The sequence below is a fragment of the Oreochromis aureus genome, linkage group 12 (genome assembly GCF_013358895.1).
Source record: "Oreochromis aureus strain Israel breed Guangdong linkage group 12, ZZ_aureus, whole genome shotgun sequence".
Classification (NCBI taxonomy): domain Eukaryota; kingdom Metazoa; phylum Chordata; class Actinopteri; order Cichliformes; family Cichlidae; genus Oreochromis; species Oreochromis aureus.
In genome coordinates this window covers 34,771,516-34,796,932 of record NC_052953.1, presented here as the reverse complement: position 1 = coordinate 34,796,932, position 25,417 = coordinate 34,771,516, and the positions used below count along the sequence as shown (strand labels likewise).

The following is a 25,417-nucleotide window of genomic DNA, read 5'->3' as shown; positions in this document are numbered from 1 at the left end:
TGATGGCTAAGCTCCCCCTTCCTGAATGTCACTGTTCCTGCTCCCACACAACAATGCTGTGAAGTTCACCAGAGATTCCAAGTAATGATGAGGTAAACTTTGAATGACTAAGCGGTCATATACTTTGGCCTATATCAGTAATGCATCGCTGTATTTTAGTCTACAGCTGCGCTAGCTGAGGGATTTGCCCAGTAGGCCACCGAGAAGGTGTGGTTTAGTTTCACCCTGAAAGTGAACCAGTGATCAGTCAGCCTTACTCTGTTTGTACTACGCTTCAGTTTGCTTGTGCGTATTCATCTGTGGCACACTGGCTGTATGTGCAGCAGAGATAGAGATTAAAACTGTGTCTTTATTTCAACCCTGGCACACTGGTAATATGATGAAATAAAAATGGATGATCTGATTGTGAGTCACGAAATGGCGATACTACTAAAAACAAGTGTTGAAGAAACTGAATGCTTCCCTCTGATGTGTCGAGTTTTTTCATTAGCTGACAGTAGTCCTGAGAATATCTGGACATCCTGCCGTGGGCTCAGATTTTAAGAATTTTAAAAACATTTTCACTGTTTTTGTGTCAACTGTTATACGGAAAATGTTCTTTGTTCTTTCTCCATTTCTGTTGTTGCCATAACAAGCAACATTCTCAGGTGTTAAAAGTGACTGTGTGGCGGGGTGTGGTCTGTGGCACAGCTGCAGGGGAGGGGTGGAACAGTGGGTTCAGGGCGTAATGTCAGGGGAGGCTGGTTATATATATGTCAGGTTATATATAACATTAGGAATGAAACAAAGGCTAGAAGAGGAGCCTGGTATCAGGAGACAATTTAAATAAAATTTAGAGTATATAAAATTACAACAGAATGAACTTATTCTGAGGGATCAGGTGAGAACTGTTTCACATTTGATTGTTTTTACTTGGAAATACCCATGAATGGAAAGATCCCCTATGAGCAAAACTTTGGTAGGGAGGCAGGGGTTCCTTTAAACATGGAGAGATTTTCCAACAAAATCAGGCTCAGGAGGGGGCAGCCATCTATTACAACTGATAAATGTTTGGAAGGTGGGGGAGAAAGAGAAAACCTCAACAATCAGAAACCCCCATGTAAGCAAGCACTTTGGCAACTGTGGCAAGGAAAAACTCCATTTAAACAGGAAGAAACGGCCATCAGAAACAGGCTCAGGGAAAGGCAGCCATCTGAGAAATAATAGCTAATGATTGTAGCGGCCTCTGATAAAGAAAGCAACACACTGCAACATGACTAAATGAAACCAGGGCTGCTTATGCTGAGAACTACCGTGGCACGTGACACACTGAAAAGGTGAGAAATGACAGCAGTTAGACGCTTTAACCAGTTTGTGTTCCTCTGTGACAAACATACAGGCTTTATTATCTCTAGTTGTGCAATAAGAATATTAACAATCGATTTCACATCAGTGAGGGGTTTTGACCTCTGCAGCTGCTGACCACAGTTTCAGCTTGTATCTAAATATAAGCAGTGTGTCACAGATAGGGATGGGTATTGATAAGATTTTCACGATTCCGATTCCATTTTCGATTCTGTTTAATGAGTCGATTCTTTATTGATTCTTTTTAAAAAAGGAGAACACTAAGGTCGATTAGCTTAGAACTTTGTTTTATATTTTTTTTTATATTTATTTTTTTATATTTGTTTTATATCTTCTCTTTGAACAAGATAGAAATTTAGGAGTAACATGGCCTTACAAACCCAACAAGAGATCCACAGCCTATGGCTCTTCAATGGGGTTTCACAGGGTCCCCAGGAAAAAAAAATGTAAATGTAAAATAATAAAATAAATATTCTTCTGTAGCAATAACAAAGTATAACATAAATTGTTCTGTAGCAATTACACAAAAATATCCAGTAATGTCCCTGCCTACAATTAAACACATTCACTTACCGAAAATCGGGGGCATCTGCTGTGGCAAATGGGTGCAAGCCTTTGACCACAAACTTAGTCACTGCTCGGTGACATTCGTCTATCCTGGCCTGAAAGGAGACGCTACCGGTAGACTGCAGCGAGAACTGCCAGCATCTGAGCCAGCCAGACTCTGCCTGCCTGTCTGTCTCATCATGGTCACCTAAATGCAGCGCACAGTAACGGCAGGTTTTGTAATAAGGCAGATCGCGCTAACATAATATGCACTGTTAGTTGATTATTTACCTGCCGCATTAACGGGAGAGGACGTGCAAACGTTACCGCTGCTGCTGGGTTGAGATTCACGAGTCCGGAGCAGAATTAAAAACACGACATTCATTTAAGGTTATCGCGTGTTTTGTGAGCAAATGCTTTTGCATATTCGTAGTGTTTCCTCCTTTAAATGAAATATCTACTTTGCAAGTATTGCAAGTTGCCCTGTTGTCATCCGTTCTCGTAAAGTATAACCAAACTTTTGAGCATTTGAGCCGCTTAGGCGCCATGGTAAATGACGCTCCGCAACGTGGTGACGTCATTCGGGGCGACTGGAATCGATAAGGGAATCGTTTGCAAAAATGGCAAACAATTCCAAGGAATTGAAACAGTGGGAACCGGTTCTCACTGTTTCATTTCCTTGGAACAGTGAGAACCGGTTCTCAACAAGAACCGGATTTCGATACCCATCCCTAGTCACAGACATGCACCTGACGTCTCTGCAGCGCTATTGGTTGCCCCCACTGCACTTTTTCAGTCATCAGTTTCTTTCCATGTTGCTAGACTTTAGGAAGAGGAAGTGAGAAGGGCTGCTGAAAGCCCCATGATGTACTCTGCAAGCTTCACAGAGCTATGAGAAGGGGAAGTACAAACAGCAGACGAGCTCGACAAGCACACGCCTGAAAACAGAGACGATAGCAGATATCATTTTCTCCAAATAGGTAAGAGTTAAACTTTATTTTGTCTTGAAGCTCTAGAGATCTCTCTAAATCTTCAGAATATTGTGAAGATGTTTCTTTATCAGTCAGAAACGTGTTGATGTCAAATCTCTAAAGAATTCTTGTAAGTGAGAAAAGAAAACCCAACGAAGATGAAAAAGTGAACAAAAATCTTTCAAATTTAGACCAAAATAGGCAGTCATCTAACTGAAAGTGTCTGTCATGTGTACGTACTGACTTAAGTGGAAAACAAAATATAAGAGCTGTACTTTAGTAGTTTTAAATGCCTGAAGAAGACGAAGAAGAAAAAGAAGTCTCTTTTTTATTCTTAGAACAAAGATCAGTTAGAAAGAGGGCAAAATTTCGATGTTTTTCACATATTTATAACACAAATACAGTAGATTTGTACTTAGAACGGGTCACCTTGTATTTTGAGGAAGTTTTGGTATTTCCACAATTAAACTGCCTGCCCTTCCATGATGTAATTTTAAACCCTCCCAAAGTATAATGCACTCATATCGTGTTGTACAGAAGAAGAATTTTGGTTTTGCTTGTAAACTGAGAAACTGAGAAACACAGGAAGCAAGATGTGTGAGCATCACTTCCCCGCTTTGCGACCGTGACGTTTTGTCCGTTTTAGCACTTACACACCCACACACAAACACAAGACATAAATACGAGATGCTGAATTAAGCCTTGACCACATCCAGCCCTGCTTCCGATATTTATATTAAATAAAAAATAACGGCCTTTTCTTGTTGCAGGTCTGATCAGAGGAGTTGCAAGATGGCTCACAGCTGCCTCAAGTGTTTAAAGTACACCATGTGTGTCGCCAACTTACTTTGCTTTGTACGTATGTCTCAGTCATCCAGCATCACATCACACATCACCGTGAAACATGAGTTAGCAAGTGCTTTATAAATGCTTCGGGTGTCTACTTTGGATTGCAAATATTCTACCAGATGGTCAGATTCCTTAAAATCAATCAGTTAAAAGGATTTACCAAAAGTTCTCACTGTGGAAAAAAAAGGCTCCTGATAGTTTTATTTATTTGTTTACTCTATGTAATTGTGTTATTACTATGACAATTAGGTGAGCCAATTAGAGTGGAGGCAGTTAATTTTGTTTGTTCAGTTTTAGAAAGCCAATGTCAGCTAGTATGTAGATAGATAGATAGATAGATAATTTCAATGTCATTTCATTAATTTTGTTCCACAGACTTGGTGGATACAAAGAAAAAGAAAAGTCAACACTTGCCATAAGTCTGTTGCATAACAAATAAATAAAAAGCAGAAGCACTTGAGAAAATGTACTGCCTGACACTGCTGCCTGTAGGCAAGCTCTGAAGCAGACCAGGGCCCCCCAGTGCAGCTCACTGTACATTGAGGAGTGTGTAGTGTGGACTTGCAGTGTGTCTTCTCCTCTGTCAGATCTGTGGTGTGTCTGTGCTGGGCTTCGGCGCCTACATGATGGTGAATTTAAGGTTCGCTGCTCTTACCCCCTCACTGGCCAGCTTCAACATAGCCAACATCCTGCTGATCACCGGCATCATCATCACCTGCGTGTCCTTCCTGGGATTCCTCGGTGCACTAAAGGAGAACCGCTGTCTCCTCCTATCGGTAACACACACACACTCTAGTTTTGGTACTGACAAAGGGTTATATTTTATGGGTTTCTTTTTTTAATTTTTAATCTCTCTCTAATTTTGAGGGGCTTGCTCTCTAACACCCCCTCTTCACTGTTGTGCAGACTAATTTTGAATGCTACAAAGGTAAAGTCGCATTCATGTAACATAAAGGAATGTCTGAAAGAGTCACTTCTCTGGAAAAAAAAAGGTGATTTAGATGTTAATCAGGACTAGTTTTCCTGCAGAATACAGAAATACCTTTGCTTATATATTTGTTGTATCTACACTTTTTTTCTTAAACTTAATGATACTTTGAAACGCTTCCACCTCTACTGCTAATTCAGAGTAGAGTTCAGAGTTCACCTGTTACAGCAGCTTCTGTTTTCTATATACTTGATATATTTTCTTTGATTTCTATAGCAGCTATAACAGCTTTTCATTTTACTTTATTCAGTTTTTCTTGTTGTCATAATTGATTTCATGCCACAAAATTCATGTTCACAAGAGATTGAATCCTATGACTTTGTAAATCCCCTCGTATTTTTGGGAAGAAGCTGCCCAAGTGTCATCACAAAAAACCCCAAACAAACAAACAACAACAACAACAACAACAACAAAAACGTAAAAAAAGCAATTCTTCCAGCAACAAGGTGCTCTCTTGAGCCAATTAGCTACAGCTCCCTGTGCTGGAAATAAATGCATGTTAGGAGGTGCTAAACATAAACAGCATTGACTGAAAAAGACAAAGGAGACACAATGAGCAAACCAGACAGAATCAATCGCAATGAATAAAAAGAAGTTTTGGTTTTTAACAAGTTTTTAAATAAGTTTCTAGTTTTAAAAGACTCAATAAAGGGAGCGGCTTTGACTGTAAAGGGGACTGCTGTTTTACAGTTTGGTAGGTTTCTCCAGTGAGCTTAAAACTAGAGCAGGGGACAGACAGAAGCATTTTTGCCAAGCAAGCAAAAGATTCCCAGTTCAGTCACAGGAGGAAACAAATACTTTCGTGGTCATTCAAGTGTAAAAAGTTTGCCAAATCAGATATGTGGAGCTACATGCTGTGAATGTCCTGTGAACTAGCAGCTGAAAATAACTTCACTATACAGTACTGTTTCATATTTGTATGTAAAGCATTTCAGAGTAACACTCACATAAACCTTTTTAACAGTTTTTCCTGATGCTCTTCCTCATGATGCTCTTGGAACTGACTGCAGCGTGTCTGCTACTTGTATACGAGGATCAGGTATGTGACACATACACCATACACATTATGTTCTGATTTTAAAGCAAATATATACATTATATGTAATCTGCAAATCCTCCTTTACTGTTCAGATTGGTAAAATGGTGGAGAAAGATCTGAGAAACGGCTTGAATGTTGCAAAAGCAAATTCAACACATTCAACAAATTCAACCCGAAGTGACTGGGACCTTGTTCAGAAAACAGTAAGTGTGTCAGAGTGGAGATGTCATGTAGTGACACAAATGACTTTAAAAATTGATTGACTGATTTATTTTTTTGTCTGTCAAATTCATTTGTTTTAGCTTGACTGCTGTGGAATCAATAATGTAACAGATTGGGGAAACAACGTGCCGGAATCCTGCTGTAAGCCTGAGGAATCCTCTTGTAAAAATCATAAATACAGAGAAACGGTAGGCTCATACTAATCACTGATCATTTCAGATTTATACTTGCTTTAATGTACCATAGAGGTCAAAGGTCACATTCTTACTGCTGCTGGTAATTTCAAAATGTTTTGTGGGCAGGGTTGTTTGTTAAGGGTGAAGACTTTTTTTGAGGACCATTTCCTAACCATTGGGGTCTCTGTCATTGTCCTCTGTATGATTGAGGTAAGCTGTTAGCATACTATTTTACACAGGTGTTGCAAAGTGAACCTATGAACCTTCAGATGTACTATATATGAGAAATTACGCTTTAGTTCTGTATAAAAGACAAAAGGATTGTAAAGTGAATGAATTGATTATCTCACTGTAATACAGTGTTCTGCTCAGAGACACTGCATCTTCCTGTTAAAATATACCTAAACTTTGTTGCCTTAGATTTTATATAATTTGTTTTCATTTATACTGAGACTCAGTTAATAACAGTTGCCTCAGTGTGTTTTATACTATAAAGATCCTACAATATTAGATCAAGAGAACTAGATAATCAGATAATCCATTGCAAGTACAAGAGCAAGTACTAGGCAATGTTTGGGAGAAAGAACCTTTTGACAGGAAGAGCTCTTCAGAAGAGCCAGTGGCAGTGACAGACAGCCATCTGCCATAACTGGTTGTGGGGGGGAGAAAGAAGGAAATAAAAATGAATGTATTTTGCTGCTCTGAAAAAAAAAAAAAGACAACTCTGTTTTGGAAGAGAAATCAGTATGTACAGAAATGTAACCTTTCAGTTCACTTCATGACATCACTGAACATGTGAAACTGGTATAAACTCGTCAGGAACATCTTACTGAAAAGACAAGTCCCCAGTAAAGGTATAAGAGTGCTTTACATGTCTTTAACCAATAAATGTCCAGCATCTCTGTTCATCACTGGCAATGGCAAAATAATGTGTGACTTCAAAGCCGCTATAGCCATCTTTCATATACAGTCTATGATTTCTACAGCCCAAGCCCTGCTAACCTCCCACTTACCAAACACTAGTGGCCTCCTGCTGGACAATGTCCACTGCCACATCCAAAAACGCAGCTCTAGAATGGATCGGGGAGAATAACAAAGAGCCAAGGTGTTCCTTGGCTCTTAACAACTCTTTAGTTTACAAAAAGAATAGAAATGCTTCAAGAATAAACGCAACAATATTTCAGTTAGTGCATAGTGTGGATGATGTCATAAGGCCTTAAGGAAATCTAATGTAAAACACAATATTTATGAGTTTTTTAAATTTGTAAATCAGTCAGATTTGACCCGAACATGACAGGAAGGTTAAGAAGCTCAGAATAATTTTATTCATAATGGTACAACATTGCATTTTATGTCCTTTTCCATTTTAATTTTTATATTTCTGTTTACAGGTTTTGGGAATGTGCTTTGCCATGACACTGTTCTGCCACATTAGCAGAACTGGACTGGGCTACAAGTTCTGAATATAATACCTTCAAACATGATCTTCACATTTTACAGTAAATATCACTGTAAAGTTCTTTAGGAACTAAAGAGGAAAAGTTTATGGAAAAATTCCTTAAAATGAGAAAACTATTTTCCTAAACTCTTGCTTAAAGCTTAAACCTGTTTATGTACCTGAATATAAAGTATAAGTGTAAATTTGACCTTCAGTGACACTGAGCTTAATAGTATGCACTATTCCATTTCAGGTGAAGCTGTGTGCTGAGCTCAGTTGTGTATAGAATTTGCTTGTTGCCAAGTTTATCTTAATGTCTGTCAAAAAATTTTTTAAAACTGTTTCTGTAAAATATTACCTTTGTACTAGTCTTTAATAAACTACTTACTGACAAGAAATTTGGAAAGATCAATTAACTTTTTAAAATTTTTATAAAGAGCATAAACTGTGTTCTGTAGACTTCTGAACAATCTTGCTGTCAGATGACTTCCTGTTTCTAGCTTGCTGTTTACTGATCTGTGGTGGAGCCTTAAAAATAACCACTTCCTCTTTTGACCCTGTTCAGCGAGTTCCCCTGAACAAGATTTAGTTTTAAGCTTAAGCGGGTCGAGAGGTCGTCGTTTAAAAACCAGTTAAATGTTTCACTTGGTAAGCTGACGAAACGAGATGTGTCCCAAAACAGACAAACACATGATTCCACTAATGGAGCCTGATTGTACTGAAAGCTAAAAACAAGTTACAGATGAATTTATTTAAAGAATAAATCCTGCATCATTACTGACAAAAATCAACACACACACACACACACACACACACACACACACACACACACACACACACACACACACACACGAAAAAAAAAAAAAATTGATTTACATGTTAAAATAATTGTTCTCTTTGAAATCACACAAAAACAGTAACAAGAAAACAAAAAAGAAACAGACTGTACACAGCAGAAAATACCATTTATTGCAAATTAACACCCCTGACACCTCAGAAACTATAGACAAGTACTCCAACTCACCTACAGATATGAAAAGACAAAACAAAAGAAACTACTCTGACACAGCTCTCATCCTCTGTGAAACAGTCGTAGTGCCCCTCTCCCCCCCACTATGGTGCCCCTGTGAGTCTCCAGATGAGAATCTCATGTTTCATGAAGCTGTTCAGGTCCACTTGAACAGAGATGTGGCACCTGTTCCCTCATCCTCCAGATGAAGACATTTGGGAGGCACCACCTCAATGTAAAACTGAGCCAAAATGATTCAATAAGCTCTCCAAACCCACTCTACAAGTTTACTTTTTACAGATGTACAGAAACCTGGTCTGCTGACATTATACTAAAGCACTCCTGATCTTACCCAAAAAAAAAAAAAAAAAAAAAAAAAAAAAAAAAAAAAAAAGTTCTTGCTTTTTCTGAAAGTTTATAAAAAGCAGCTCATTTAGAAAAAAAAAAAAAAAAAAAAAAAGAAGAAAAACAAAGATTTCATTCAGCAGCTTCAGGCCATTCAAATACCCAAGTTACACTTAAATATCACTGGACAGGATCAAGTTTTAAACACCGCCCTCCACGCCGTTAGTTACAGTTCCTAAGTGTTGCTATTGTAGTGAAACCCTATGGACAACATGTTGCTTAGAAGAAGAAGAAGAAGAAGAAGAAAAAAAAAAAAAAAAAAATATAATAATAATAATAATAATAATATGTTGATACCCAAGTCGCGCACAGGATGTGTGAAAGCAAAGTTGCTAGAAATGCCCCTGCATTTGACAGTAGAGTCCGAGTGAACCGAGGAGCCAACAGTACCGCGCCGAAAAATACATTCGAGTTGAGAATGTTTGAGAGAAAAAGAAAGCAAGAGAACGCCTGGCGCTGACGAACATTTCAAAGAGAAACATTCCCAGTAAACATCTGATCCACCTCAGAGTGCTGTACTTGCAGATTAACATCTGCAAAGATATCAATAAATAAGAAAACAAAACAGCCCACCACAAAACACCACAGCCACCACATAACTGGAATGAGCATCAGTCAGGGTACCCAGCCCCTAGATTAACATGAGAATGTCAAATTATCAGTTCATTATTATTTCAAGCCTGAAACATCACCTCACACCTACTGCTTTCACACTTGAGCGTGACACGAGCAGCAAGAGAGTCGATGCCTAAGAATATGCCACTGTTAGGACAGACCAGACAGATCAAATTTCCACTTCTGAATACAAACCAGACAGACAATACCAGGTGATCAAAGTCACCAATGAGAGAATTGCGTCTGTGCCCTTAAAGCAGATTTGATCCATAGTAAAATGGAGTGACTGCATTGTCAGGTCAACCTGCAAGCACTAGCCCGAAGATGCTAACAGTCCACCTGAAGGAGAAACTAAAGGTTCTGTAGATATGATGACTATCGCTTCCATTTCTTTCAGCTCTTTCTGTCAGTACTACAAATTTACAAAGGATTACACTGAAGAAGAGCAGTGGCTGATCTTCAGTGTCCTGCTTTTTGTTGATGGCAATGAAATTGTTGTGGTTGATAAGCTTTAAGTAAAGCCTTTAAGACAATATTTCCCACCAGTATTACAATGAGAGGCTGAAAGAGGGCCCAAAAAATAAAAAAATAGAATTTAAAAAAAAAAAAAAAAAAAAAAAAGTATCCACACAAATCCCCAAAACAAGCCACACAAACAACAAACACGTCCACACACTATCACTAATCAATAGCTAAGGCTACTAGTTTTTAAACCAGCCCAGCTGAACCCTCTGCACATCCGTATTTCTTTGAAAGACATGAAGCAGGACTCCTGAGCCACCTCAGTGTCTGAGGCGAGTAAATCCTCAACTGATTAAATCTCAGGAAAATAAAAATGCAGGCCTTTAATTGTGAGCATGCCACCAAAGAAAAATCAACTGGATACAAGCTGAAAGCAATCTCACGGTGAGTAACATACAAACGGATGGATGAGCGAACAAAACAACCCTGACATTTGTTCTGTTCTCTGAACGCTCCCCGCTTTGCCCCTAAGAATCAATCATTATTTGAACCTGCAAAGAACAAGTGTAACATCATTACTTTTTAATAATTCAGATATTTCTCCAGAGTAGACTTGTGGCCATCACAGCAGAGTTTGCACATTTGCCTTTAGATGTGGTCTCACTTTTGTGAAAACCTCTTGAAGCCTAAATTAGAGCAACTAATCAACCAAGGTTCTCACAGTCTGAAGGCATGCCCAGCAGCTATAGAAATATTTTAAGAACATACGGACATGTGTGAGTGAACTATGCACGAGGGACTGCAGCATTGGAGAATGGACCTCTGGAGTGTGGAAAAACTAGCCAACACTGCTGAAGCTGTGTACAAGCAGTTCAATCTTTAAGGTGTACAAAACACTCACAATATGTAGCAGCAATACAACAAACCACTTAAGCCCATCGTGCAGAGACCTGTGGATGGGCAGACCTGTGGTGCAGAGGCTGATGGCACTCTGCTGTTCCTGCAGTGAGCGAGCTGTAAGGTGCGTGCCTCAGCATGGAAACCTCTGTTTACACCTGGAATTGAAATGAGCCATCTGCTGAGCCCTTGAAACTACATCTGTACATTTCTAACAATGTCCTCTGATGACCTGACTGACGTTTCACTTCGGAAAACATTTTGGTTTAGAAATGAACAACATCCACTGAAGTACTGATTCCTAACCATTTAGTCCCCGTGTTCAGTGGACTTGGAACATTAAAAGTATCACAGTGTTGCCTGGTAAGTGACACAAGTTAGGTGATGTTTCAGGACTTGAAAAAGGTGGAGGGGTGGGCAACTGCTTTTACTAAGAGTTTGTTTAAAACAGCACATTCTTAAGACTAAACACAGGATTTAAGGAATGGGATAACTTTTAAACCCTCAAACTGTAATTTGTAATGTTTAAATTTGGACTTGCCGCCAGTTCTGCCAGGCTCTTCTCACTGACTTTCCATCCCCCCACCACAAACAGCATCAATGGAAACTTGATCTTCAGATGAATTTAGTGAATTTCAAAGTTCCTATTTGAAGAATATCTACCTGACAAGATACATTTATGTTTTATGTTAGTGAAAGAAAATATTTACCTCCAGGCCTTTCACTGCTTTGCTTCATGTACAGCAAAAGACTATTACAGGCTAAATGAACAACTGGTATACATTTTTTTCCCCCTAAACTTATTTGCATAGTTCAGTGTTCTAAGTCGCCAGGTCTTGTTGTATAGATATTTGCAAGACTACTAAATGTTTAAAGTCCACACTGGGAGCAAACGTCTAACCTTTTACAAAACATATCAAGACAGGCATGTATTCAAAAAGAGTCGCTTTCAAATCAATGGCGTTACATCTCAGGTCTCCATTCCATTTATGCTGTGTTACAGTGAAAGGGGCACATGCCTGCTGAGCAAGGAGTATGTAAGCGGATCATGTGACTTGAAACCAGCAGCTCCAGCTCTATGGCTGATTTAAGCTTTTGGCTATGATGACAGCCCTCCTCAAAAATCTGAATTAGACTCTTTTGCACTGTATGTGCAACCATGTGAGTTTCTTTAGAACAACTGAAGCCCCAAAGCAGGTCTAAGAGCCAAATACAAGTCGAGATGTCGATTGACTTTCTCAGCTGGCAAGATCAGACATTTTACACATACGTCTACAAACAGAAGGTCTTTCTTTCACTTGATGGGCATGTGCGTGTCATTTGTTGAAGGAAAGGAGAAAAAAAAAAAAAAAAAAAAAAAATCACTGTCAGACTAAGGTTACTTCTACAGTCTGTTACTGAGTTTTGCTGCTGAGAGCTGCAACTCCACAATGGTGGAGAGCAGCCAGCTGTGGCCTCTTTGAGGCACTGGAATGCTGTGGTCCTTGACAGGATGGCGGCCTCTCTGCTGGGTGCTGTGGAGAGCTTAGAGGGGCATGAGCCTGGTGGTGTGGAACAGGAGGGGGTTCAGGTCCTCAGCATGGACAGCTCGATGGAGCGACGGCTCGGAGCGACTCCGCTCGATTTTCGGCAGCAAATCTTGCACCTGCTCAATGGACACCAGAATCTGAGGAAGGACAGAAATTAGGAAAATTACAGACTATAGTTTTGCCACCCTCATGCAACTACATTGTATATGGTTTGGCAGTCACCTGATTTAAAGGCTAGTATGAATTTACAGGCAATTACAATGACACGTCCATGTCTTGCAAATTATTTGTATTGAACACTCCGATTTGCTTTTCCAGAACTTTCATTAAAGCATCCTGTGCAAGATTCCTCACTGGTGGCCTACAGTCCTGCTGTATCTTGATTTACACCAAAAAATTCTCCAGGTCTTTATGTGCTCCTAAGTTCTTCAAAAAACAATTCCTTTGATACAGAGAAGTGGCTGTGGCTCAGGCAGTACAGTAAGTCACCTACTAATCGGAAGGTTGGTGGTTTGATCCCTACAATAAATGATCATCTTTCTGACAGAACCTAGTTGTTGCCAAAGGTTTTGGATAAAGTAAAAGTTTTAAGTTAAATTTAAAGAAAGCCCTTACAACGTCGAGTCACAGGACATTTTAACATTGCAGAGTATTTTTATTACAGTGATAAACAAACCATACAACACTGACCTGTGGAAAAAGGGGCCTTTCATCACGTTTAAACTTCAGGCAGTCGACGATCAGCCTCTTCATTGCTTTGGGTGAGGTACTATACAGCTTACTGAGGTCTGGAGACAGGTAACCGCGTCCAACCATGAAGATTATCTGACAAAGAAAAAGAGGGCCGAACAAGGTGAGCTACAAAACAAAAGTATTACATCAAAGTTCTGAAGACAGCTTAAGAAACTGGCCCATAAGTCAATTCACACAAAATTTGCTTCATGTGTTCCAGATGAATTATTTAATGCAGAGTTACATTTACCAGTTTATCTACTGATCTCTACTAATATTTGTTAGTTTATTGGAACTGTGACTTACTCTATGGCTATATTTTTGATGTTAATAGTAATTGACAAAATCTTCAGAAAAACTCCATCAGATATTTTAGACTGACTCAGTGTTGTGTGTTAACATAAACAAGAATAAACTGGGTAATGGAACCTGGTCTCTGTTGTTGATATTGGAGTAAGGCAGGGTTCCTGACATCAGCTCAAACAGAACTACTCCGTAGCCATATACGTCTGACTGGAACGTGTATGGGTTTGTGTCCTGCATGCGGATCACCTCAGGAGCCTAATGAGAGGAGAGAGGAAAAAAATGAATTAAAAACTGACAACAAAGAGGTACTTAAACACTACCGATTACACCAATTTAGCTTTTTGTAAAGATGTTGTGGCTTAACCATAATAGAAGCAAATACACTACAAACCTTTGTACATAAAAACTGCACGTATGGATATAGAGTCTATCAAATAATGTGCACGTCACCTTTACTGTGTTTAAACAGGTGCATGGAAAACTTCCAGGGTTCCAATATACAATGAAAAACCATCATATTTCTATTACTCTGCTTTACAGTTAATGATACAGATGTGACTTGATATTATTTATGGTATCAACAGTAATCGACTATTTCTTTACCAAAACTGTTTTTTGTGGTGTGTGGCACCCTGCACAGTCAGAACCTGACATCCCTTTGGTGCATGATTTCAGTCAACTCCACCAACTTGACTGACATGTGGCACTGTGACATGACAACAGCCCCGACAGAAAAAGGAACCTGCCCAATGAGCGCTGTGGGAAGCTGGATAATTAGCCAACTGTGGCCACGGGCAGGATCAACACTGTTGCCAAGCTAGAACCGAGGTGTAATAACACTAATGCCCGACACTGCAATTTGTTATGTCTGTCGGCATAGCGACGTATCAGTGGGGACTTAAACACATTAGATTTCAGAAAGAGCTATTGGTCTTTAGTAACTAGCTAGGAGGAAAAAACCTCCCTCGTGGAAAACAATTTGAGTAAGGGTAATGTTAGACTGAAGGTGAAAGAAGACAGCCACAGTTCATGTAATCAAGAGTCAAGTTAAATGTTCTAGCGGCTGCCATGTTGGATTTTTAAAATCAATGTCACGAGAACAGGTGGATCCGACTGGGAAAACAAGAGATTCTGCATGCTGAACTTACAAACTGATCATTTCATATTCAACAGGACTTGAAACTAGCAATTTAGCCCAAGAACTCATCTGAAAAAAACTGCTCCCCCTACTGGCCTTAAAAATGTCATATAGACTGAGCTCTACAATAAACACGTTAAGTATCCTTACCATCCAGAGAATGGATCCGCTGGGTTGTTCTACCTGCTGAGAGCCAGTCCATCGAGCCTTTACTGTAGCCAAGCCAAAGTCACCGATTTTAACAGTCCAGCCCTCATGGAGAAAAATATCTGGCAGCAAATCTCAGAAAAATACAACAGACAGCTGCTGGACGTTTTCATAGTATCAGTTACTGTATAAACATTTCACAAGAAAGAAGTTATAAGAAATGAGACTGACAGAGGAAACTACCCAAAGTAAACAAAGAACTGTCCAGCTGACAGTGTGGAATGACTCGACAAACTCAAATTTAATAACTTAGTTTGTTTCCCTTCTTGTGTTAAGAGTACTGACACATCACAGTTTTAATGGTTTGGCTGCTCTGTATATCACTGTCTATTAAAAGGAAATGCTTTTTGTATGTTGTTAAACCTTTAATAACTGCAGAGCATGAGGCTCAAATTAGCACGTGTGATTACTGGTTAAAAAGGTACAGCTATCTAAACTCAGAAACACACAATGACTGCACTTATGTACACCATGCACAAGAGAAGGATACTGTTTGATTTTAGATCTCGATGAATTATGTTCTTTGCATGAAGATAACTGGAAGAAAAAACAAAAAACAATTTGAAAACTCGTAAATTAAATTCATGAGTGCCAAACATTTGTATACAGAATGAACTTCTTGCACTACAAAAAGACTTGATGTCTGCTACTTGGTCTGACTAAGTGATGATAGTGAATTGGAATATTGCAGCAAGTCTTACTCCATGCCCTGTGCTGTCTGTCTGGCCACATCAATGCGACGCACAGTGTCAAACTTGCTCTCTAAGACATGCAGATGGCGGTACAGGCTGCTGCCTTCACACCATTGTGTGATGATGGCAAAGTTGGGCTTAGTCATGAAGCCCATGAACAGCAGGATGTTGACGTGGCGGGTCTTCCTGCAGAGAACAGAAATGGTGAAACTTACAAATTCCATTACCTCATCCACAGTCAAAAAGTTACAGTCACCACATTGTTAAGAGTTAAATTAAAGTGCTATGACAATGTGAACTGGTGTTAATAAAACCAGTTTCTGCAGTGTTAATAATACTAATATCATTACCATTACTAATAACTCCACCAGCAGCAGCAGTTGTGGAAAGATTTGTGCAAATAATACCAAGTTAAAGTCATGTAAACCACTGCTCACCGCAACACCTGCATTTCATTTTTAAAGGCTTGTAACTGCTCAGGCGTTGGCTCTTTGACTTTGAGGATCTTGATTGCCACATCTCCATGCCACTTTCCCTTGAAGACAGTTCCAAAGGAGCCAGAACCTATTCTCTTCTGGATGTTGACTTCTCGAGAGTGAACCTCCCAGTAGTAACTTGAATCTCTGTTGCCTCCTCGGTGCTGAAACAACAGATTGACTGTCAAATTTGTTAAAAAGAGATAGCAGTTCAATGCATTCAAAGGTTGCCCTTATCTAAAGTGACCAGTGGCCTGTGAACAATGTTAAAGACACCCTACCACTTTCTTTTTGTCATCAGAGGACGAGGGCTTGCGCTCCCTGGGTTCCGAAGGGGACTTTGGTGGTTTCTTCCCTGGAGAGCCAAAAGAAGAGGGCGGGCTGGTGGAGGGCTTAGGTGAGGGTTCAGGACCTGCAGCAACAAGAGACAGCACAAAATAAGTGTCATGCATAGAATAACAAATGTATTGTAAAACAGAAGAGGGGGGGTGGGGAATGGAAAGCATACCTATTGTGTTGTTGAACTTCAGTGCTTCCTAAGAGGAGAGATGCAACAAAGTTATTTTGATGAATACACAGTGGAGGTGACAATCCTTCAAGCAAAAGCAAACAAGCAGCCAACACTGACCTCTATAATCATGGCAGAAGCAGGGTCCAATGTGCTGACCATATGAACATTGGGAGTAGATGTGGAGCGATGCCTCTGTAGAGACTGACCATCTCCGCCTGACATGGGGAAGTGAAAGGTTGAGGACGGGGACGGGGACAGGTGGCCCATTCTGAGCAAAAAGAAAGAAGTTCAAAATTTTGATTAAAATATAATTTTTCACAAAATAAAGCAATGCTGCAATTTTGATAGAATGGTATTTGTTTATAACGGAGCTTACCCAGAAGGCTCTGGGGTTAAGGCTGGGTTGCTCTGCGTGGGGGAATTTTCTGGCAATATTATCTGTGGGTATCCATCTGGGCAAGGACTGGGATCAGAACTGGACACAAGATTGTAAGAAAACAATTAAACATTATCACAGAAGTTTTATACTATTAAGGCTCCTATTATGTGCAACATTTCTGTTATTTAGTACTAAATAATTAAGTACTAAGTGCATATTTGCACCGTTTTTTAATGTCTAGCCTGAATCTGATCATCTCTGCACATCACAAAAAGATGGTCCGTATAAATCCATCTTTCCCTGAAACTGTTCTGAATTTTAGGAACTTCAGGTGTTTTAATTGTTTTTCATCATCATCATTTCAGGGAAACAGAACTAATTTCAGTGCAAACAATGAGGAGGAGGAGCAACTGATGTTACCGCCCTCAGGCTCACATTCGCAAAGCTTCCTAGTAGTAAGAAGAGTTTCTAGTTATAAAATTCTGGGAAAATTCTAAGAATGTCCTCTAGAATATTATGACTATGTCCCAATAAAGTTATTCACAAAGACTAAAGTAAAAGACTCTTAAGAGTCCAGAAGGAAAATTACAGTGCATAAAAATTACTAGATTTTAATAGATGGCAGACTGCAGTCAACTAAATTCTGTTTGTTTTTTTAACCCTCCCAATTCAAGTTCATAATCCTAGCTACGTTGGCTGTTCTAGGACAAATGTGTTAGTCAGCTAAGAGAGTGAAAGGGGCTGATATGAGATGATGAGTGAGTTGTTGAGGATATCCTGAACTAAGGAGCTTGGGAAAAAAAAAAAAAAAAAAAACGTCTGGACTTCTTTGAGTTTCTTGGAAGACGTTTCACCTCTGATCAGAGAAGCTTCTTCAGTTCAGAGCTCCTTAGACTACAATGACCAGGATGACTGAGAACCTTCACAGACATATCCTCAACTTTTCTTTTGTAAACACTGCTGTTAGCATTAGAGAAACTCTCTTTGAAGTGGATCCAACATTGTTGAACTTAAACATTTAGTGGACAAACTCCTATACAAAAGGAGAATGCACTCAAACTGTTTATCAGAAGGAAGGTGTGATTTTTAGGACACTCGAGTATAATGTTAGCTGGCATACTCTTATAACCAGCTGTTTAGCTAGCGGTCAGCTGTCTAGAGTCTAATAACAATAAGTAATTGCAATAATATTGGGAATAAAGAAGCATGTTTTTGCATGGTTTTGTGTGCTTGACTTCAGTTCAGGAGATGAGGCTTGAGGTGAAGAGGATGAGGTGGAAATGAGGAAAGAGCATTTAAAAGAGCCTTTTGTGATCTTTAAATGAAAAGGCTACTATTTGAGTAGTAATAATAGTAGTAGTAATTGAGTAGCTATTACTATGCATGTCTCTACATAAAACATGATTAGCCAGAATACAATGTTCATCTCAGCCACTAGGGCTGCACGATTTTGCATAAAATGAGAATCACGATTTTTTTGCTTAGAATTGAGATCACGATTCTCTCACAATTTTCTTTTCCAATATAAATATTTATTGCACTTATTAACTGCACATCAACTTCGTAACAGTTGAAACTGAACATAAAAACAATAAACATAAAAACAATAAATGCCTCACATTTTGTGGTTGCCGCAAAATGTTGTACTGCTTGTAATTCCGTCTCCACCGTTGCTCGACACTGCGTGTATAGAGCAGGTAGTGCAACAATAGAAAAATAGTTGCAGGACGGCACTGTGTAGCGTTTGTCTAGGGTGTTGATCATTTTCCTAAATCCCTCGTTTTGCACAGTGTTGACATATCTTTGGTCAGGTGATAAGTAATAGCCTCCATAATTTCTTTGTGCCTGCGGGAGTTCGACGAGTATAGGCGCTGTATAAGGTTCCCGTTATTGATGTTTGGGTGGTTGACCGGGATGAATTTTCTCCTGTCACTTTCTTGTCATCCCTGACGTGTTCTCCGTTGTTTTTTCCCTGCCAATTTGAGCATCACGGCACAGCTTCTGTATCATGTGGTATAAGGCTCCGCCCTTGTCATTTGTTGAGCAGGAAGAGGGAGCGCTTGTTTTCATGCAGATTACGTCCCGGATCAAAATGCGGTACAATCGTCGTCGTCTTTTTTTAAAAATTTATTTATTTATTTTTTTTAAATCGTTGTCATTTGGAAATGAGATCGCACATAAGTATGAATCGAGATCACGATTTTTTAACGATTAATCGTGCAGCCCTATCAGCCACTGTAATCAAAATTACAGGGCAACATGGCAGCTACCACAAACTGTATGGCCTGTATGTTGACATCACGTTGCCAAGTCTGGATGATATCGTCTGAATCCATATAATTGTGTCCCTCCTTCAAAATAGGACTTATTTTGCAACTAGCCACCTTCTCTTGGTGAAATGTTACCAGAAAAGCATCTGGTACAGCCAAAGATAAACACAACTCCAACTCACCGCTCTCTTATAGTATCCATGTCCACACACACGGTGGGGACCTTGCTACTGCAGTGTTGGTGAAACTTGTAACCACATGTCTGACATCTGAAGCCATTGAAAAGGAACTTGTGGCAAAAATCACAGTAAGCCAGCTTGAAGAAAGTTTTGCGTACCTATACAGATAGAGTTCATGAAATTTACTTTGCAGTAATAACATTTAAGAGCATCAAGGCTAAAAACAGCAGCAATTCAATTATAGTATCACAGGCCAACAACGTATGAACAAAAGGCATTTCACATAAGCTATGAACATTTTATATGCAGGTATGTGAGCTACTTACAAAGTTGTGCATGGTCAGGGGAATATCATCCAGGACCTCAACTAAAAGCTCCTCTCCAACTAGAGGAGTTATGTCTGTGTCCCAGTCTGTCAGTCTCTTTCGACTGGAGGGGCAAAAAAGGAACATTTAGAAGCGTTTTAAACAAAAACAAACAAACAAACAAAAACAACATTCTTTGTACATATCATCAATATTCAAACCACTTCAAGGTTTAAAATGGCTAGGATAACAAAAATAAAAATGGAGAGGTCTTCATTATCCTAATCGGCCAATACACCTAATTTGTATATCAATGAGTTCCTCAGAAATGTCAACAACTGTTTATGGTGCAAGAAAACAGTTTATAACTATGTTGAAGATCAAAACTGGTAAATTACAAATTACGCCTCTAAGCTGTTGAATGTTCAGACAGCTTGGGTAAAAATTTTACTTTTCATTTTTCTCTTTAAAGTTCATGGTCATTTCCAACTTTTATTCTGAGATTCTACTAAAGTAGCTAAGGTTTGAAGAGTAGGTCAGTGGTTCTTTCCCTTTGTTAAGACTGTTTTAATAATTAATGAAGCATAGGAACGTTACCAATCGTTACACAGGAAACCCTTCAAATGCATTATGGTAACAAAAAAAAAAAAAAGGAAAAAAATTACACAATGACTAAATAAGTGTATATTAGTTGCTTATCAATGCATATTGACTTTTCTACCGTTTCAGCCTTTGAATAAACTTCACATTACATCTTCAGCCTGTGTTATATACATGTGTTTGTCTAACATGTAGTCTCGTGACAGCTGTTCACTGTTGCCTCTTAGAGTTTCATGTGGCCAAAAAGGAATGCAAAGTCATTTTCCCCAAATGATGTGAGAGGACGCGGCACAAACAGCAGTGCAATCTTACCCTCCTAGAAGGCGAAATACAGCACAGCACTCTTGGCTCAGGCCTCTCACTTTGAGCGCTTTATCTAGAATCTCATGCACAGTCTGTCCTTGGCGGACATTCACCTGAAAACAAAGTCATATTTGAATAAGTGTAACTTTGACATGACATTCGCTGATCACACAGGTAACACAAGAGGCATACTTGGGCAAAATGGCAGTAACAAACAGCATCAATTTTGACAATACAAGAAACAAACATTACATTAGATGATGTATGTTCCCATTATGTGTTTAGGATTGTGGAAAGCTAGATGTAAATGTGGCTGAATACGCTTCTTTGCTTTCCTGCTTATTCGTCATGCTTTAAGTGGGAAATAAATTCCTCAGTGTCTGTCGCCATCTCTCTCACCTCCCCTTCACTAGTTAGAGGTGCACAAAGGAGAACAAACAAGCAAGACAAAAAGGGACATCATGTCTCCTCTTGTCTGAAGAGCTGCAGATGGGAGGAGACACCATGAGCAAATCAACCGTTCTTTCTGTACCACATACCTAAAAGTTTAGAGTAATAGCGAGTGGATTGCGCAGAACTAACATTTTTCAAAATGAAACTAACTGAACTACATCCCCGACTAGGGCTGCCACGATTAGTCGACTAGTCACGATTACGTCGACTATTAAAATCGTCGACGACTAATTTAATAGTCGACACGTCGTTTGAAGCTTCGTAAGATCCCAAAGACGCAGGAATAAGTAGTAGGATTTAAGAGTGTAATGACGGACTGAAACAGAAGATGGCAGCACTGGATGTACAAGGATGCCAGCTGCCGTTAAACCCCGAAGAAGAAGAAGCTGTGTCCCAGAATTCATAGCGCGGCCCTGCTCAGTTTTCAACAATGGCGGCAGCTAGTTAGTTTTAATATCACTCTTATTATTCTTTCTGGGTCACAAAATAAACGTTTAACATATTTTCAGGCGAGAATGTAGCTGTGTAAACCTCAAATATCTGCTCAGTTTATCAAGACACCACATGTTTTCAAAAGCGCTCCGACGTTTTCGGAGACATCTGTTACCCACCAGCTCGATAGCTAGCCGGGGTTGAAGGCTCACTAGAGCCGGTGAAAACACCGGACTCCCGTCAAATCGTTTTCAAACCCACCGCCATCTTTCGCTACTCAGGTTAAACATGATATATAAGTCACTTAGATAACTTAAAAATAATATTGTTTGGCTTTTTTTAGTATTTTATTTGTTCCTGAGTAAATCGGTTTGGCTGAGATTAAAGTTATAGTTTTTACACAGCTGAATAAACGTCAAGCAGACAACTGATTATCAGAAGTGTGAGATGCTCGAGAATATACTCCGGTGTCCCGTTATCTTTTAGATAGCAAGGAGCAAACGGCTGAGTTTATTAAACTCCACCGAAACAATCTACAAATGTCATTAAAATTTAATAAACTATCATCTTGTCTTTATTTTTAGTTAGCACATACCTTAAACACTTAAAGCTGTAAGCTAATGATAGTTATATAAGAGCAGATGCATGCTGGTGAAATAAGCTGTACGTTTTACGTCCAATGGATGCATGATCTGATTAGTCGAATAATCGCAAAAATAATCGGTGACAAGTCGACTATCAAAATAATCATTTGTGGCAGCCCTATCCCCGACTACCCCTTACACATCTGGGCGCTAACTTAGGCTGAAGACCCCATCTAAATGAACCTCTCCATAAAACCTTTTATTTCAATAGTCACCTGAAGATAAAAAACATGTACTGAATCACCAACCAAACGTCATTTAAAAAAAAATAAATACAACTTCAATTTACACATCATCATGGCATTAATTGCTTGGTCGACAGAGCCAACACAATCAACACCTTTGGTTATCCCAATGAAGAAAAACTAATTATAGAGCGCTTTGAGTACTCCGTGAGAGTAGAAAAGCGCTATATAAGAATAAGTCCATTTATTTACATTTTAAAAAAATAACAACACAGCACTTCATATTATCTCAAAAAGTAAGAAAGCACCTTCCTACTTGTCTGCTACAATAATATGTAGTGACATACCCTTGCCACCACACATGTGGAACTGTCAAACGTCAGCTGTGTGCTCATGTTAGCACATCACAATTGGCCAATAGGTTCTCTCATTTTGTGGCTGGTTTGGAGGCAGGGGCTCAATAACCAACCTCTTCACAGTTACTCAGTTCTTCCTTACATTTCTATTCGGGACTGAGTGTCATGTCTCTCCCTTATAATGTCTGCTAATACTACACAGATTTAGCACGTGTGCTCATTCTTTTTACAAAAAAGGTCCAGCAGAGAAGGAAAAAGCTCAGTTTGATCTGCTTTGGAAAGATCTGTACAGCTAGTAAAACTCACCTGTAAACACTGAGGATTTAAAAGGAGAGTGCTCCTACATGAATCCCATTTTACAGAGAATGTTGGATAATGCCATGAATACAGTGTCCTCTACACTGCTGCCCCTATTCACTAAATTTAACACTGACATTGTGACAGGACTATGCAACAGCTACGCTTCAGTGTATGAAAACTTGAAATCTAACAGGAATTACAAGTCAAATTAAATGACGATGGTGGCAGGCACCATCTGAGAAACCTGATACCAAATGTCCACTAGCTTACTCATTAGCACATTCTGAAAGATTTCAAACTTGGTGCAATTACAGTTACAGCCAACAGTGATGGAAGATTTTTTCCTCTCTCCTACAGAAGTGTTAAATGTCAATTGTTTTCTATCAAACAAGGCACTGTTTATAGTTACAATGTTTAATATAAAAAAATGTCATTGGTCAAGACAGACATGGAGCAAAGCATCTCACCACTGTCCTCTGTTTGTTGGGGAGGTAGACTCGGATGGTTCCTCCACCTCGGGGTGGATCCTCTGGACTGGTCTCCCCTGAGGAGGAGTAGGAGGAGGAGGTGGAGGACATGGTGAGAGGCAGGAGGGAATTGGGGGAGGGCAGGGGGGGAAGGAAGACACAGTACTTGGACACCAAAGCCTCAGGAGAGCTTCATGCACAGTGGGGTCCAGAGGAGTTTGCCCTTTACCTAGAACCTACATAAACACAAACAGAATATGAAAAAGTGCACATAGGTATGATAAAATTGATAATGCGCAGATTTTAAATACTTATATAAACATTAATATCATTAATTGGTAATTAATGTTAAAAGAATACTATAAATAAATTTTTGACAGCTCTCTTTAGGGGTCGCATAGCAGAAAATCTGCCTCCAATAAACCTCATTCCCTAGCATCCTCGTCTATCACACGAACCCTCTGTATCCCTCTCCTTCACAACATCCCCAAACCTTCCTCTTTTTTCTCCTTGCCTAGAAGCTCCATCTTCAACATCCTGTGTTCACCATCACTCCTCTGCACATGTCCAAATCATCTCAGCCTTGGCCAACTTTGTTTTCAAACCGCTCAACCTGAGGGGTCTCTTGGATGCACTCATTTCTAATTTTGTCCATCATAGTCACTGCTAATGAAAATGTTAACGTCTCCAAACTATACATTATAGCAACTCTCACTACCACCTTGTAAACACCTTTCAATCTTGCTCCAGTCTTTCTGTCACGAATCTCCCCTGGCACTCGTCTTCACCCTCTTTTTCCATTTCTTTTGGATAAAAATCAATTAAATGAGTAAGAGGGAGTGATATTTTCTGTCTCAACTACTATACAACACGCTAGTAAAAAGTTTAAAGTTCGGGAAAAATCACATACTTTGAATTTAAAGTGTTGTTGAAAACAACAGTTGTTTGATTAACCCAAACACTAAAACCTCGCGAAAGCTTTTTCCTGAGTTTTGAATTGTGGTGATACAACACTGTGTCATATACCGGTTAGCTTGTAATCCAGTGGCACCAACAACTAAGGTGTTCGCAAAGTTGCCTACAAGAGCAAGAACTAACTTTTTCTAAACGTTGTAGCTCATACTTGAGACCTGGCGAGCTTTGAATTAACACTGAAACAAACCGCTGACAAACAAAGTTGCACATTTGCTTAACAGTCGAAAGATGCTAACGCTAGCTCATATTAGCCCGGTAGCCTAGCATGGTTTGACTGCCTTGTAAAATGACATTTCGAGTTTGGGGAAGCCATGTTCCTCTTGGGGCGCGAGTTAATCGTCTCCGGCTAACTAGCTGACTGTCTTTCAAGGTAATTTGTAGTAAGGAGGTGCGAAGCGATATAATGCAAACATAATTCCTACAAAGCAAAGGAATCATAGTTTTCGGAAATTCCTCTTCGCTCAACCAGCTAGCAAACTAGCATAGCTAAGCATTAGCATTAGTTGGAACGGGAGAGATTATGTGGCTGCTTCAGTCACTAGCGCAGTTTACAGTTAAAAGCATAAACGCTAGTCCCAGCCTGCTAAGGTTAGCAAACTTAGGGGTTTTACCACGGCGTCAGGCTGGTGCCTACTTAGTCTCTTTTCAGATATGCAGCGAATAATTTCTTTGACATGCTCAACACAGGACGGTCCAGATTTTGCTATGTAGTGCTTACGGTAACAGCAAAATCTCCTTTCGTCTCGGTGTTCTGAAACAGTTGGGATAAATAAAAAGTTAAACTCGTACCTGTAACGGCCATCTTGAATTCTCGCAATCTGGAGGCGAATCTGTCAAGAACTTCAGGGGAAAGCGGAAAAACTCCATAAATGCTCTATGCTCATTGGTCAACTTTTGTAGGCGCGTTCTTTCATTGGATAGAAGCTGCAATCCAAACGGTGGGAGCTGCTGTGTAACGATACATGTATACTACAGCAACAGTATATACACCTGTGATTATTGTTCAGCGTTAAAACC

The 25,417-nt window shown here is 39.5% G+C and overlaps 2 protein-coding genes across 4 annotated transcripts; one reads left to right on the top strand and one right to left on the bottom strand.

The window, feature by feature from the left end:
- Positions 1-2,716: 2,716 nt before the first annotated feature.
- On the top strand, positions 2,717-7,971 carry zgc:64051 (leukocyte surface antigen CD53). Its single transcript, XM_031734905.2, has 8 exons — positions 2,717-2,870; positions 3,632-3,716; positions 4,298-4,486; positions 5,663-5,737; positions 5,830-5,940; positions 6,040-6,147; positions 6,262-6,345; positions 7,527-7,971. The coding sequence occupies exons 2-8, from the start codon at positions 3,654-3,656 to the stop codon at positions 7,596-7,598; spliced, it is 702 nt and encodes a 233-aa protein (XP_031590765.1). The 5' UTR covers positions 2,717-2,870; positions 3,632-3,653; the 3' UTR covers positions 7,599-7,971.
- A 546-nt stretch (positions 7,972-8,517) lies between these two features.
- On the bottom strand, positions 8,518-25,265 carry araf (A-Raf proto-oncogene, serine/threonine kinase). Of its 3 annotated transcripts, none has more exons than XM_031734911.2 (16): positions 25,190-25,265; positions 23,426-23,661; positions 20,598-20,701; positions 19,707-19,809; positions 19,384-19,538; positions 16,929-17,027; positions 16,670-16,820; positions 16,550-16,577; positions 16,323-16,453; positions 16,003-16,205; positions 15,575-15,751; positions 15,364-15,410; positions 14,817-14,935; positions 13,652-13,783; positions 13,181-13,315; positions 8,518-12,627 (listed from the first exon to the last, which is right to left on the bottom strand). In XM_031734911.2, the coding sequence occupies exons 2-16, from the start codon at positions 23,534-23,536 to the stop codon at positions 12,487-12,489; spliced, it is 1,836 nt and encodes a 611-aa protein (XP_031590771.1). In that variant the 5' UTR covers positions 23,537-23,661; positions 25,190-25,265; the 3' UTR covers positions 8,518-12,486. The 3 variants fall into 3 exon arrangements, with proteins under 3 accessions (XP_031590771.1, XP_039476284.1, XP_039476283.1); XM_039620350.1 differs by lacking the exon at positions 25,190-25,265 and adding an exon at positions 25,119-25,136; XM_039620349.1 differs by lacking the exon at positions 25,190-25,265 and adding an exon at positions 24,452-24,470.
- Positions 25,266-25,417: the final 152 nt, after the last annotated feature.

Coding starts and splice junctions, on each gene's coding strand:
- zgc:64051 (XM_031734905.2), top strand. CDS start 3,654: ATGGCTCACAGCTGCCTCAAGTGTTTAAAGTACACCATGTGTGTCGCC. Junction 5,941..6,039: donor GGGACCTTGTTCAGAAAACA/GTAAGTGTGTCA, acceptor CATTTGTTTTAG/CTTGACTGCTGTGGAATCAA. Junction 6,346..7,526: donor TTGTCCTCTGTATGATTGAG/GTAAGCTGTTAG, acceptor TTCTGTTTACAG/GTTTTGGGAATGTGCTTTGC.
- araf (XM_031734911.2), bottom strand. CDS start 23,536: ATGTCCTCCACCTCCTCCTCCTACTCCTCCTCAGGGGAGACCAGTCCA. Junction 15,411..15,574: donor CAGACAGCACAGGGCATGGA/GTAAGACTTGCT, acceptor TTTTTCTTCCAG/TTATCTTCATGCAAAGAACA. Junction 13,316..13,651: donor ATATCAACAACAGAGACCAG/GTTCCATTACCC, acceptor TTTCTTTGTCAG/ATAATCTTCATGGTTGGACG.